Below are 14,315 nucleotides of genomic sequence, written 5' to 3'. Positions count from 1 at the left end.
CTGGATAATTATTTATTTTTTGTAGAGACTGGGTCTCCCCATGTTGCCCAGGCTGGTCTCGAACTCCTGGGCTCAAGCGATCCTCCTGCCTCTGCCTTCCAAAGTGCTGGGATCACAGGCGTGAGCCACCACGCCAGGCCTGGCTGAGATTTAAAAAGCTGAGATTGGCCAGGCGCGGTGGCTCACGCTTGTAATCCCAGCACTTTGGGAGTCCAGGGCGAGCGGATTACGAGGTCAGGAGTTCGAGACCAGCCTGGTCAACACAGTGAAATCCCGTCTCTACTAAAGATACAAAAATTAGCTGGGCATGGTGGCGCGTGCCTGTAATCCCAGCTACTTGGGAGGGTGAGGCAGGAGAATCGCTTGAACTCAGGAGGTAGAGGTTGTGGTGAGCCGAGATCGTGCCACTGCACTCCAGCCTGGCGACAGAGCGAGACTCTGTCTCAAAAACATAAATAAATAAAAAATAAAAATAAAAAAATAAAAAGCTGAGATTGTAAAGTGTTGTTACCCTGGTTAAAACCTCCTGTTTACAGAATAGGAAAAGTCTCAGAGGAGTGATGTATATAGTCTAGGAGTTGGCCAACTCCAGAGCTGCATTCTAAACCGCCCACCTTCTGAAACAGGACTAAGAGGCAGGAGGTTTAGCTTCAGGCTCAGTATGTGAGTCTGTAAAATGATTTCTCCTTGTGGGCCTCAGTTGTCCCATCTATAAAATGGGGGAAGGTATGAATTGGACTAAAAATCTTCTCTACCCTAAATGGTAAGGACACAGCACTGATATATATAGATAGATATATAGAGATATAGATATATATAGATATATAGAGATATAGATATATATAGATATATAGATATATCCATAGATATATATAGAGAGATAGATATATCCATAGATATATATAGAGAGATAGATATAGATAGATTTAGATATATATATGCCTTGCCCTAAAGCTACAAGGATCCCCTTGATTCCACTTTGGCTTGGTTCTGGCTACATGCCAGGACTCATCGTGGACACAGCCTCGTTCCTGTGACACGGGAGATTAAGTGTTAGGAAGGTCTTACAGATCTGGATGGTGAAACTCTTCCCATGTGTTCCTTGGGTAAGTTGCTCTTCCTCTTGGTGTCATGCTTTCTTATCTGTAAAATTGGGATCATCACACTTTCCTTTTATTGGGGTTTAAATGACACAGGTATTTGCGTGGTCGGCATTTGGTCAATGTTAGGTGGTGATAGTAGGATGTTGTGTTCAATTCCAGGAAGTAGCATATTCCCTGTAGGCTGGGCCTATGGTACCATTTTGAATTGTGCAGTCCACAACCTGATCAAACATACCCAGCCATCTCAGGTGGCAATAGTGGTGTGTAGTGGTGGCTGTTGTTGCTTATTGTTACATTTACTTTTCCTGGAGTCCAAGGTCCCTAGGCCAAGAGGAGGGGAGAGGCCTGGTTGGCATAAACCAGGGGCTCCCTAAGGCAGCGGTGCCTTAGCTCAGACTTCAGCTCACACCTCTCTGCCTGAGAAGTGAGCCAGTTCATTCCCTGTAGGAGCAAGTAAGTTGAGACTCCAGCTGTGGTATCTTGAGCTGAAGCGGCCTCCCCTGCATTCCAGAGTCCTTCTCCCAAATGTCACTGTCCGGTGCTCTTGGGAGCCTGAACCCTCACTCTGCCTCTTTGAAGGGGCCAGGGGCTTGGCCCCTCTCCACGGTGCCCATCCCTGATGCAATATCTCCTTTGCCTCTCCAGGGCCCTGCCAGCAGACAGCCTTGGCACACAGGCACAAGGGCTGGAGCCCAGAGATGAGAGTGCCCAAGGGAGGTAAGTGCACCTAGAAGGAACTTCCCCTGGAGTCCTGGCCCCTCCTGAGACTGCCCTCCAAAAGTCCCCTCCATGCCCCCAGCCTCCATGATTGGGCGCCTGGGCAAACTCCCCTGGCTGGTTTTCACCTTTCTATTCAGCCAGCAGGTTGGAAATCTGGTACTAGAAAAAGCTGCATCCCAGCAAGCACCATAGAGAGACAAGCATCTTCCTTGTCTCTTAGGAAGACGATTCTCCAGGTGATAGGAGAGAGAAGGCTGAGTCCCAAAGTGGGCAGGGGGCTTGCCCAGTGTCACGGAGCAGATTCAAGGCACAGCCAGAACCCAAACGCTCTTGTGTCCCGTTCTGCTGATGTTAGTGTTTTGGGTGTGCTTTCTCAGCACCCCACAGGAGTTCCTTGGCCTTCTGAATAGCTTCCTTGAGAAAAGGGTATTATTATTCTTCCTTTTTTGGAGAAGAAGAAGCTCAGAGAAGTGATATCTTTTGTCCAGATCACCAGCTGGCAAGTGGCAGAAGTGAGATTTGAACCTGGGAGTGTTGTACTCCAAGTTGGAAGCCCTCACCCATCATCCTCACTGCGAGGATGCCAGGACACCTCCCTTGCCAGGGTCCAGCAGGGTGATAAGGGTGTTGGACAGGCCTAGGTCCCTGGGCTGAGCCCTCTAGCTCCTTCCACAGTGGGGTCCCTAGCTCTGGGTAACCAGAAAGCTACTTTCTGCTTTGTGGGTTCCAGGCTGCTTTCTGTGTCCCAAGCCACCCTGCTTCTTAAGCCATCATGCAGGTCATTGCTGTCTTCTGCTCACTTCTGACTTGCCTGCTTTGAGCTGTTTTCTTCAGCCTTGGCCTGGTCTGATCCAGGACTCCCACCCTGGCCGTGCAACCTTGGGCAAGCTGCTTCATCTCTTTGAGCTTAGATACTGCAGGGAAAATGCTTTAGCAGAGTTTATGCTCCATAATTGCGAACACCTTTGCTGAACATAAAATGCTGAAGCTGGCCGGGTGCGGTGGCTCACACTTGTAATCCCGGCACTTTGGGAGGCCAAGGCGGGCGGATCACCTGAGGTCAGGAGTTCGAGACCAGCCTGGCTAACATGGTGAAACCCCGTCTCTACTAAAAATACAAAAAAAAAATCAGCCAAGGTGGGGACGCTGTCACTGAAATCCTAATAACTGACAGGATTCTGGTCACAGGTCTCAGGGGAGAATTTCACTGAGCACCTGATGAAGACAAAGGGTCACTGCAGGGATTTCGGAATGGCTTCATGTCCTGTTCAGCCTGCCTCCCCCCAGGAAGTAGCTCTGAATTAGCTTTCCCCATCACAGACCCTGAATTGAGGGTACAAATGAAGCCCCAACCTCTTCAGGAGAACTTCATCAGCACGTTTTTCTGAAGAGAGGGAAATTATCCAATGCACAGAGAGGCCGGTGACCCCAGCCTGAGATCCATCTCTGGTTTGTCAGCTGCTTCTCATATTTTCACAGCACCCTCTGAGGTCAGTGGATCCATCCTGATTTTGCAGCTGAAGAGACTGTGGCTAAGATGAGGGAAGTGACTCTCCCAAGCCACGCGGCCAGGAAATCCTAGTCTCTTAGCAGTTTCCACCCCAGGCCTGAGACTGTGTTCCCTCCGCTTTGATGTTTATTTTCCACTTGCTATAGCCTAAGAAGGCCCAGGCAGCCCAAGCCCTTGCAGGTGGATAGGCCCAGCTGTAGACTGGGCCCTTGGGTGGTTTTGGGTGGAACCTCACATCCAAAGAGGCATGCTGTCTTCCCACTGGCTTCCACCAGACCCTCCGTTCACTAAGTCACTTGCAGTTCCCCAGTCGTGCTGCATCCTTTCCTGCCTGTGGCTCTGCACTGGCTATTCCCTTTGCTGGGAACATCCTTCTTTCCCTTCTCCACCTGCCTGTTTCCTACCCACCACTCAAAATTCTGCATGAAGGCTACCTCCTGCAGGAGGCCTTCCCTCACCTACGCAGGTAGAACCCATCAGTCTCTCTCAGGCACAGGTCCATAGTAAGAGTAGACTTCGGAGGCTGAGGCTCCCAGCACATAGCAGGTGCTCATTAAATGTTGGAATAAGTAAATAACCAATGATTATGGTAGAAATCACTAATACTCTTGGGCCAGATGGGGTAACTCATGCCTGTAATCCCATCATTTTGGGAGGCTGAGGCGGGAGGATCACTTGAAGTGAGACCCTGTTTCTAAAAATTAGCCAGGTGTGGTGGTGTGTGCCTGTAGTCCCAGGTATTTGGGAGGCTGAGGCAGAGGATTGCTTGAGCCCAGGAGTCCGAGGCCACAGTGAGCTATGATCTCACCACTCAATGCACTCCAGCCTTTTTTTTTTTTTTTTTTTGAGACAGAGTCTTGCTCTGTCGCCCAGGTTGGAGTGCAGTGGCACGATCTCGGCTCACTGCAAGCTCTGCCTCCCAGGTTCACGCCATTCTCCTGCCACAGCCTCCCGAGTAGCTGGGACTACAAGCACCTGCCACCACGCCCAGCTAATTTTTTGTATTTTAGTAGAGATGGGATTTCACCGTGTTAGCCAGGATGGTCTCGATCTCCTGACCTCGTGATCCGCTGGACCGGGTGGCTCATGCCTGTAATCCCATCACTTTGGGAGACAGGTTGGAGGATCACCCAGGCCCACGAGTTTAAGAGCAGCCTGGGAAACATGGTGAGACCCCGTCTCTTTAAAAAAACAAAAAAATTTTTAAAAAGTGCCCAGTAGGGTGCCAGGCACACAGCTAGTGCTTATGAAAGTTGCCCTCTGCATTCATGTCAGCAACCTCTTGTTTGCAGTTATAGGGCTTTGCAGTTATTGGAGAGCTCACAGCTCACAGACCTCCCTGACTATGCATGTCCCCCTCTCTCCCCAGATGTGAGCCTGGCGGGCTGCCCACTAACCTATCGCTGAAGCCCCAGAAGCGGGCCCTCAGGCCAGGCCTGCCCCGCCTCCGGCCCAGCATGCGCCTGTCGGTGCGGAGGGTGCTGCTGGCAGCTGGCTGCGCCCTGGTCCTGGTGCTGGCGGTTCAGCTGGGGCAGCAGGTGCTAGAGTGCCGGGCGGTGCTGGCGGGCCTGCGGAGCCCCCGGGGGGCCATGCGGCCGGAGCAGGAGGAGCTGGTGATGGTGGGCACCAACCACGTGGAATACCGCTACGGCAAGGCCATGCCGCTCATCTTCGTGGGTGGCGTGCCTCGCAGTGGCACCACGTTGATGCGCGCCATGCTGGACGCCCACCCCGAGGTGCGCTGCGGCGAGGAGACCCGCATCATCCCGCGCGTGCTGGCCATGCGCCAGGCCTGGTCCAAGTCTGGCCGTGAGAAGCTGCGGCTGGACGAGGCGGGGGTGACGGATGAGGTGCTGGATGCAGCCATGCAGGCCTTCATCCTGGAGGTGATTGCCAAGCACGGAGAGCCGGCCCGCGTGCTCTGCAACAAGGACCCATTTACACTTAAGTCCTCGGTCTACCTGTCGCGCCTGTTCCCCAACTCCAAGTTCCTGCTGATGGTGCGGGACGGCCGGGCCTCCGTGCACTCCATGATCACGCGCAAAGTCACCATCGCGGGCTTTGACCTCAGCAGCTACCGTGACTGCCTCACCAAGTGGAACAAGGCCATTGAGGTGATGTACGCCCAGTGCATGGAGGTGGGCAAGGAGAAGTGCCTGCCTGTGTACTACGAGCAGCTGGTGCTGCACCCCAGGCGCTCACTCAAGCTCATCCTCGACTTCCTCGGCATCGCCTGGAGCGACGCTGTCCTCCACCATGAAGACCTCATTGGCAAGCCTGGTGGTGTCTCCCTGTCCAAGTGAGTGAAGCCCCTGATGCTTCCATTCAGACTCTGGCCCTGGAGTCAGAGGCACCAGGCAAGAAAATCAGCACTGCATCTCTTGAGCTGTGTGGCGTTGGGCAAGTCACTATATCTCTCTGAGCCTCCGTTTCATTATCTCAAAAAATGACAACAATTACTCCTCTCCTTTCTCAGAGAATCTGCAAACTTCGTGGGCCGCTTGTTTTTTGAGGCAGTGTCTCGGTCTGTTGCCCGGCTCGGGTGGAGTGGCATGATCACAGCCCACTACAGCCTCCACCTCCCTGTTCAAGTGATCCTCCCACCTCATCTTCCTGAGTAGCTGGGACTACAGGCATATGCCACCAAGCTGGGCGAATTTTTGTATTTTTGGTAGAGATGGGGTTTGCCCTGTTGCCCAGGCTGGTCTCAAACTCCTGGCCTCAAGCAGTCCTTCCACCTCAGTCTCCCAGAGTCCTGGGATTACAGGCATGAGCCACCACACCCAGTCTAGAATCTGCAAACTTTGAATATGCTTTGTAGTAAGGCAATAGTGGGTAAAGATTAAGAGCACAGATTCCGGAACAAGGATGTCTGGGTTCAAACCTCAGCTCTGCCACTCCTAGCTGTGTGACTCTGGGCAAAGCGACTCAACCCCTGTGCTTCCATTGCTTCATCTGTAACATGGAAATATAATTTGCCTACCTTATAGATACCTGTGGGCATCAAATAGGTTAATACATGGTAGGTGCTATTATTACTATTTTAGTGTTGATACTGCTTTTATTGATGGAGTACTCATCCTCACCATTGTCATTTAATGAGTGCCTACTGTATGGCAAGTATTAGGTTAAGCCCCCAACAAGTTTATCTCCTTTAGTCCTCACAGCAACCTGAGGACATAGGAACACCTCTTATCCACATTTTATAGACCAAAAAACTGAATCTCACAGAGGAGAAGTTACTGGCCTCAGGCTACACAGCAAACAAAGCATAGTGCTGGGATTGGAACCCAGGTCTGTTTTTTGGGGTTTTTCTTGTTTTTGTTTTTGTTTTTTTGAGACAGGGTTTCACTCTGTTGCCCAGGCTGGAGTGCAGTGGCACGATCCCAGCTCACTGCAGCCTCGACCTCTTGGGCTCAAGCGATTCTCCCACCTCAGTCTCCCAAGTAGTTGGGACTACAGGCGAGAATCTCCACACCCAGCTCATTTTTTTTTTTTTTTTTCCTAGTAGAAATGAGATCTCAGTATGTCTTCCAGGCTGGTCTCCAACCCCTGAGCTCAAGCCATCCTCCTGCCTTGGCCTCCCAAAGTGCTGGGATTACAGGCGCCTGGCCTATTGTGTTCTTAAACTCCCCATGTCCGGAACTCCTCCTATCCTCCCCTTCACTCCCCCTCATCCTTTCCTTTCCTTCCTCCCTCTGTCCCTTGTTCCCTGCCTTCTTCCATTGGAAAAGCTGCTGTCCCTATCCTGAGACCCAGAGCACTTTGAACGATGCTGGAGCAGAATATGCAGTTTCCACGCTTTCCCATCCTGATCAGGCTCTGGATATCCTGAGAGCTCAGCGAAAGGGTGGTCCTTCCCATGGCTGGTCCCTGCTGGGCCCCTGCCAGGCCCAGAGCAGAGCTAGAGGCTCGCAGCTGCTCTCCGCTAGCAACAAAGTTCCTACATGCCGGGTACCCCAGCCAGTTGGTGCTGGAGCTAGGATTTTATAAATTATGACAAAAATATTAGATTACCAAAGTAATACATCTTTACTATAGAAAATTAGAAAAGATACACCAAAGAAGAATGGAGAAACAACCCATGATCTCACCACCCAGATCTTGATGTGTGGCCTACTGCACCATTTTCAGGGCCTATTGATGAAACTGGAGTCCAACGAAACATACTCCTCTGTAGCCTTTTTCCATGGTGGTGTGGGAGCCCTTGCCAGTGGCAGCCAGCACTCTTTGGTAGCAGCATTTTTGTTGTTGTTTTGTTGTTGAGACGGAGTCTCGCTCTGTCACCCAGGCTGGAGTGTAGTGGCGTGATATCGGCTCACTGCAACCTCCGCCTTCCGGGTTCAAGCAGTTCTCCCTGCCTCAGCCTCCGGAATAGCTGGGATTACAGGCACCCACCACCACGCCCTGCTAATTTTTATATTTTTAGTAGAGATGAGGTTTCGCCATGTTGGCCAGGCTGGTCTCGAACTTGTGACCTCAGGTGATCTGCCCGCCTCAGCCTCCCCAAGTGCTGGGATTACAGGCATGAGCCACCGCGCCTGACCTGCAGCATCATTTTGAATAGCTGTGCAACAGGCTGCTACACGGATTGCCATATTTGACTTCACATTCCCTATTGGACACTTTGGTTATTTCCAGTTTTACTGATGTGTATCAAGCATTGCCCTCATTCATGTTCTGGGATGTGTCCACCTCATTTCTGCACCATAAAGCCCTAGAGACACAAGGATTTTGGCAAAAGCTGTGCACATACTTGAGATTTTTGACATGTTGGGTAGAGTTGAGATTTAAATCCAGGTTTGCAGCCTCTGAATCTGTGTTCTACCCACCAGTCCACACCCTTTCACCTTGCCCCGTTCTCCTCACCTCATGCCCGGTCTTGTCTTCCTTCTGCTGCCTCTTTCTGTTCTTTGCCAAGTCACCTCCTAGTTGGGATGAAAGCATTTAGAACTAGGCCCTTGATCCTGGGGGTTCCCCACTGTTCATCCTATCAGGCCCCTGAGTTATAATTGGTAAGATCTGCATCATTCAGGTGGCTTGGGAAGCCTGTTACAGGGAGAGTTAGGAAGCAGGTTGAAGATGATGGTTATTCCATGGTAGCTGTGAAAAGTTGGAAACAACCTAAATGTCTGTCTTCAGGGGAATGGAAAAATAAGTGATGGAGGAAGGCTACATAGCTGGCAAAAAGAATGAGGTATTGAGTGGGGAAAAAAACTGTAGCATATTTGTTTTACAGCTGCAGATGTGTGTGTGGGAGAGAGAGAGAGCGTGCATGCAGGAGAGAGAGCGTGCTAACCCTTATTAAAAATTTACAATGTGTTGGTCAGGCACAGTGGCTTATGTCTGGAATCCCAGCACTTTGGGAGCCTGAGACGGGCAGATCACTTGAGGTCAGGAGTTCGAGACCAGCCTGGCCAACATGGTGAAACCCCGTCTCTTCTAAAAATACAAAAATTAGCTGGGCATGGTGGTGCATGCCTGTAGTTCCAGCTACTTGGGAGGCTGAGGCATGAGAATCATTTGAACCCAGGAGGTGGAGGTTGCAGTGAGCCAAGATTGCACCACTGCACTTCACCCTGGGCAACAGAGTGAGACTCCATCTCCAAAAAGAAAAAAGAACTTACAATGTGCCTATGCTCTTCTAAGCACTTTCTTTGTATTAACTCATTTACTCTTCAGACAACCCCAGTGAGGTAGGTGTTATTATCATTGCCAATTACAGAAGAGGAAACTGAGGCTCAGAGAGGTGAAGTAACTTTCCCAAGGCCACACAGCTGGGGAACAGCTGGCGTCTGAACCCAGGCAGTCTGTCTCCCTGGTTTGCTCTTAACTACCCTACAAGAAAAGGTTAGAGAGGGTGGTATGCTCCACAGTGCAAAGGCTGAGTGCCTGTAGGAAGCTGATGGGCTGGCAGTGATGAACACAGTGGCTTTCAGCTTTATCATCAGTGTTTTATAACTTTTTTTAGGGACAAAATATTCATGTTAGTCATATACACTAAAAAGTGTTTCTTTTCTTTTTTTTTTTTTTGAGGCAGGGTCTTGCTCTGTTGCCCAGTCTGGAGGGCAGTGGTGCAATCACAGCTCAGGCTCACTGCTTCTTCAACCTCCCGGGCTCAAGCAATTCTCCCATCTCAGCCTCCTGAGCAGCTGCTGGGACTACAGGCGCTTGTTACCATGCCCAGCGTATTTTTGTAATGGGGTTTCACCATGTTGCCCAAGTTGGTGTCAAACTCCTGAGCTCAAGTGATCCTTCTGCCTTGGCTTTCTGAAGTGCTGGGATTACAGGTGTGAGCCATTGTGCCTGACCTAAACTGTTGTTATTTTTTAAGCTGGAGAAGTCAAGAAAGCAGAATGTACGTACCAATGGTGTATACTGCTAGTACTTTCTTCTGACTTCTCACTGCATGCTGTGTTCCCATTGTACAGAGGAGGTATGAGGAGGCAAAAATGACTCACCTGCCATCTCACAGTTGATGGGGCAGAGCTGGGTGGAGGCCAAGTTTCTCCAATCTTTCCTGCTGCCCCAGAGTGGCTGAGCAGGGAACCCGCTCAGGCGCCATCTGGGTCTGCCCTACCCTCTCCAGCGTCTCCTCTCTCCCCAGGATCGAGCGGTCCACGGACCAGGTCATCAAGCCTGTTAACCTGGAAGCGCTCTCCAAGTGGACTGGCCACATCCCTGGGGACGTGGTGCGGGACATGGCCCAGATCGCCCCCATGCTGGCTCAGCTCGGCTATGACCCTTATGCAAACCCCCCCAACTATGGCAACCCTGACCCCTTCGTCATCAACAACACACAGCGGGTGAGTGTGCACCTGTACTTGTGGAAGTGTACTCTTGGGGATTTGGGGCTTCTGCAGATGTGGAAACTCCAGCCACCTGAGGAAATGTTCCGTCTCAATTCCTGGTCATCTGATTTGTTCCTATCTGATGGACACAGTGAACTACATGATTGCTTGTATTTCCATTTTGCCTGGGCTGCAGGGAAGCTCAAAGCCAACTGGTAGCCTGTCTCTCATACTCTAACATCTAACAGCAGGCCAGCTTGTACATTAATTTCATCTTATTTCTCCAACTTTATTTACATTTTTACCCCTATTTCCCTGGCTATTTGTTTATCTGTTTGTAAAGCACCTCAAGTCTTTGTTGAGAGGGGATATAAATAAATAAACTATTGGTCCCTTTCTTGCCTTATAAGGTTTAATGTGGATTTCTCAGACAAATGTGAGTTTAGGGCTGTTTAAATTACGTTTAAAATTCTCTTTAGTTAAGGTGGTGAAGGGAAATGACTTTTTTGTTTTGTATTGTTTTGTTTGAGGCATGGTCTTGCTCTGTTGCCCAAGCTGGGTGCACTGGTGCAGTCATAGCTACTATAGCCCCATACTTCTGGGCTTAAGCCATCCTCTCACCCCAGGCTCCTGAGTAGCTAGGACTGCAGGTGCACGCCACCATGCACAGCTAATTTTATTTTTTGTAAAGGCGGGGTCTCCCTATGTTGCCCAGGCTGGTCTAGAACTCCTGGCCATAAGGGATGCCCCGCTTCACTCTCCCAAAGTGCTGAGATTACAGGTGTGAGCCTCCAGTGACTGACAAAATGCTTTTGAAGTGTTAAAGTAGGCTAACACCCACTGGGTAAAAGAACAGTTAACAAGTTGATGGCCTTATTTATACGTTGCCATTATAGCTTCTAGTTTAAGTGCTGTGTTCTAACTTCCTTATAGACAAATATTTGAAAATGGGACCCAGGCCTGAGGAAGAGCTTTCATAGCCCTTACATCATTAAGACCCAGAGTCTTTAATTTAAGCTAAGCTCAGCATTTCTGAGCGTGTGCTGATTTTAGGAAGTAAACAGTTACTGTATTGAATCACAACAGGAAAAAGTTAATCGTCTCTTAGTTCCGTAACTCTTCAGCTGGCTCAAGAAAAAGTTTCCATTTGGTGCTAACAAGTCATTAACGCCTCTCCAACACTCACTGATCCCTCTTTAACAAAGAGAGTTTACTAACACTGAGCTTTGGGGGCTGTGCCCTTGTAATTGAAGTGTAAGCTTTGTCTGTGGGTTTCATGAGTTCCTCTTCCTCTTGACATTAGTTGATTTTGCAGACATCTATTTATGGAAATACTCAGAGATTCAACGTACATACCCAGCCGACATTGACAGGTGAATAGCTGCAACCCAGATGTGGTTTGTTATTTTTATTATGAATATTATTAATTTTTATTTTATTATTATTTAATAATAGTAATCTTTAAACCCTACTTATGTGTTTTACATACTTTTATCTACGTATGGGTTGTACATGTATTATCAAAATAAAAAATTAATTAACTGAATTAAAAAGATGGTAGTGATCGCACAATCCAGCCCCAGGTGCTTCTCAGAAGCAGAGGCGAGGGCCGGCTGGGGACACAGCAGTAGTGGGCTGGATGTTGCTTACTTCACTGTTCTCAGCCAAGGGCCCAGCAGTGGCTCCTCTGGGGTCTCCTTAAAAGGTGGCTGGCTGCCCCTGGCTTGCCCCAGGCTATGGGTCAGACGCTCCTGGAGTAAGACCTGACATTATGTATTTTATAAAACACAAATAATTTTCATGAGCACTGGTGGTTAACATCAACTCTTTGGAGCTTTTTGTGTTTGTTTATTTAAAATGGAAGCTGTCTCTGATTTTCATCCAAAGAGGTTTCTTCCCTGGGGCGGTCAACAAGTCTTAGCAAGTGCTAGATCCCTGGTTTAGTTTTTGCCATAGCTTGGCTGTTACTGCAAAGATAAGTCCTCTCACTAAGCCCTGTAAGTTTGCATGCATGCCTGTGTGCTTCTGTGTGTGCTGTGGACCCTGTGCGTTCCAATAATGGATGCTGGGGCTCAGTAAATGCAGTGGCTAAAAGGACATCTATGCTGATGAAATCGTCTCTGCCTGCAGTGTCCCATATGGTAGCCACTAGCCATGTATGGCCACTGATTCTGTAAAGGGAGCCTAGTCCAAAGTGAGAGGCCCTGTTAGGTGTAAAATACACACTAGATTTTGAAGGCTTAGGACAAAAAAGTATGTAACATTTCTCATTAGTCACTTTTATATAAATTACATACTGAAATGTTAATATTTTACATAGGCTGGACATGATGGCTCATGTCTATAATCCTAGCACTTTTGGAGGCCAAGGCAGGCAGACTGCTTGAGCCTAGGAGTTTGAGACCAGCCTGGGTAACATGGTGAAACTTCATCTCTACTAAAAATATTGAATATTAGCCAGGCATGGTGGCACGTGCCTATAGTCCCAGCTACTCCGGAGACTGAGGTGGGAGAATCACCTGAGGCTGGGAAGTGGAGGCTGCAGTGAGCTGTGATCGCACCACTGCACTCCAGCTTGGACTATGGGAGTGAGACCCTGTCTCAATTTAAAAAAAAAAAATTTTAGCTATATCAGGTTAAATAAAAGATATTATTAGAATTAATCTCCCTTGTCTCATTTTATTTTTAAATGTGACTACTAGCGGAAAGGCCTGAAATGTTCTGGTTCTAACTTCAGGGCCTTTGCTCTGTTGCCTCTGCCTGGAGGGCTTTTTCTTCTGAGCTTAGCCTACCTATTTTTCCTTGTCGTTTGGGTCTCAGCTCAAAGGTTATCTATTTTAAGAGGCCCTTTTTATTTTTATTTATTCATTTTCTTAGAGACAGGGTCTCGCTCTGTCGCTCAGGCTGGAGTGGAGTGATGTGATCATACTTCACTGCAGCCTCAACCTCCCAGCCTCAACCAATCCTCCAGCTAAGAATGGAGTAGCTCCAGAGTAGCTGGGACTATAAGTGCATGCCACCATGCCCAGCTAATTTTTAATTTTTTAGAGGTGGGGTTTCAGTATGTTTCCCAGGCTGATCTCAAACTCCTGGACTCAAGTGATCCTCCTGCCTTGGCCTCCAGAAGTGCTGGGATTACAGGCATGAGTCACTGCACCTGGCCCAAGAGTCCCTTCTTGACCACCCACTCAAAAGAAGCCCCCTGGTTACTCCTAATCCCACCTCTTTACCGTACTTTCTTCACAACAGTTCCCATGGTTTGCTATGTCCTTGTTGATTTGTGTTTATTGTTTCTTGTGTGTTATCTGGTGCCCCCTCTAGAATGGTAGCTCCAGGGGAACAGGAATTTCCATTATCTGGTTAACATCATGTCAACCAGACACAATGCTTAGAATAATGCCTAGAAGAAGAGGAGCTTAATCAATGTTTGTTGGATGGAGGGATGGGTGGGTGGCGAGGTGGATGGGTGGATGACTGGATGTGTTGGGAATGACTAAATTTTATTTTTTGGTCATTTTCCTAATAGTGATATTTCTTTTTCTCTTCCTTAGGTCTTGAAAGGGGACTATAAAACACCAGCCAATCTGAAAGGATATTTTCAGGTTAGAAACCCCAAGGGGAGTTCCGAATTCTGTCTTTCTCAGCTATACCACCATCTGGCCGTATGCCCTTAGATGTGTCACTTCTCCATTCTGGTTGATAGTTTTCCCATTATAAAAAGGGGGATGTGAGCTGGCTGCCTGTAATCCCAGCACTTTGGGAGGCCAAGGCAGGTGGATCGCGAGGTCAGGAGTTCAAGACCAGCCTGACCAAAACGGTGAAACCCCGTCTCTACTAAAAATACAAAAATTATTCAGGCATGCTGGCAGACACCTGTAATCCCAGCTACTCGGGAGGCTGAGGCAGGAGAATCACTTGAACCTGGGAGGCAGAGGTTGCAGTGAGCTGAGATCACGCCATTGCACTCTAGCCTGGGCGACAGAGCGAGACTTCATCTCAAAAAAAAAAAAAGGGCTGTGGGGATGCGTGCTGGACCAGAGGGTCTCTAAGCACTGATCCAGCTGGGGCCACATCTCAGTGGCCCTTCTGCCAGGAAGCAGCCTCTCACTTCGTCTTCTGGCTTGAATGCAGCTGGAGGGACTTCATGGGGACTTTTTCTTGGGCTTTCTTTCTTGTTGAGATTGGAGTGCA

At 49.0% G+C, this 14,315-nt stretch overlaps 1 protein-coding gene across 4 annotated transcripts in view; it reads left to right on the top strand.

The window, feature by feature from the left end:
- TPST2 (tyrosylprotein sulfotransferase 2) overlaps positions 1-14,315 on the top strand; it is a 64,488-nt gene that overhangs the window by 43,837 nt on the left and 6,336 nt on the right. For 2 of the 4 annotated variants that reach the window (XM_030816016.1, XM_030816017.1), the window contains exons 2-4: positions 1,749-1,820; positions 4,703-5,632; positions 9,941-10,503. In XM_030816016.1, coding sequence (XP_030671876.1) covers positions 4,791-5,632; positions 9,941-10,343 — 1,245 coding nt within the window. In that variant the 5' untranslated portion in view covers positions 1,749-1,820; positions 4,703-4,790 and the 3' untranslated portion in view covers positions 10,344-10,503. Of the gene's footprint in view, positions 1-1,748; positions 1,821-4,702; positions 5,633-9,940; positions 10,504-11,427; positions 11,498-13,675; positions 13,727-14,315 lie in introns of those variants that run through there. The other 2 variants (XR_004030987.1, XM_030816018.1) reach the window with 2 other exon arrangements.

This window comes from Nomascus leucogenys, chromosome 7b (genome assembly GCF_006542625.1).
Source record: "Nomascus leucogenys isolate Asia chromosome 7b, Asia_NLE_v1, whole genome shotgun sequence".
Taxonomy (NCBI): Eukaryota; Metazoa; Chordata; class Mammalia; order Primates; family Hylobatidae; genus Nomascus; species Nomascus leucogenys.
Note: the sequence above shows the minus strand (reverse complement) of the source record. Positions and strands in the feature narration are given on the sequence as shown.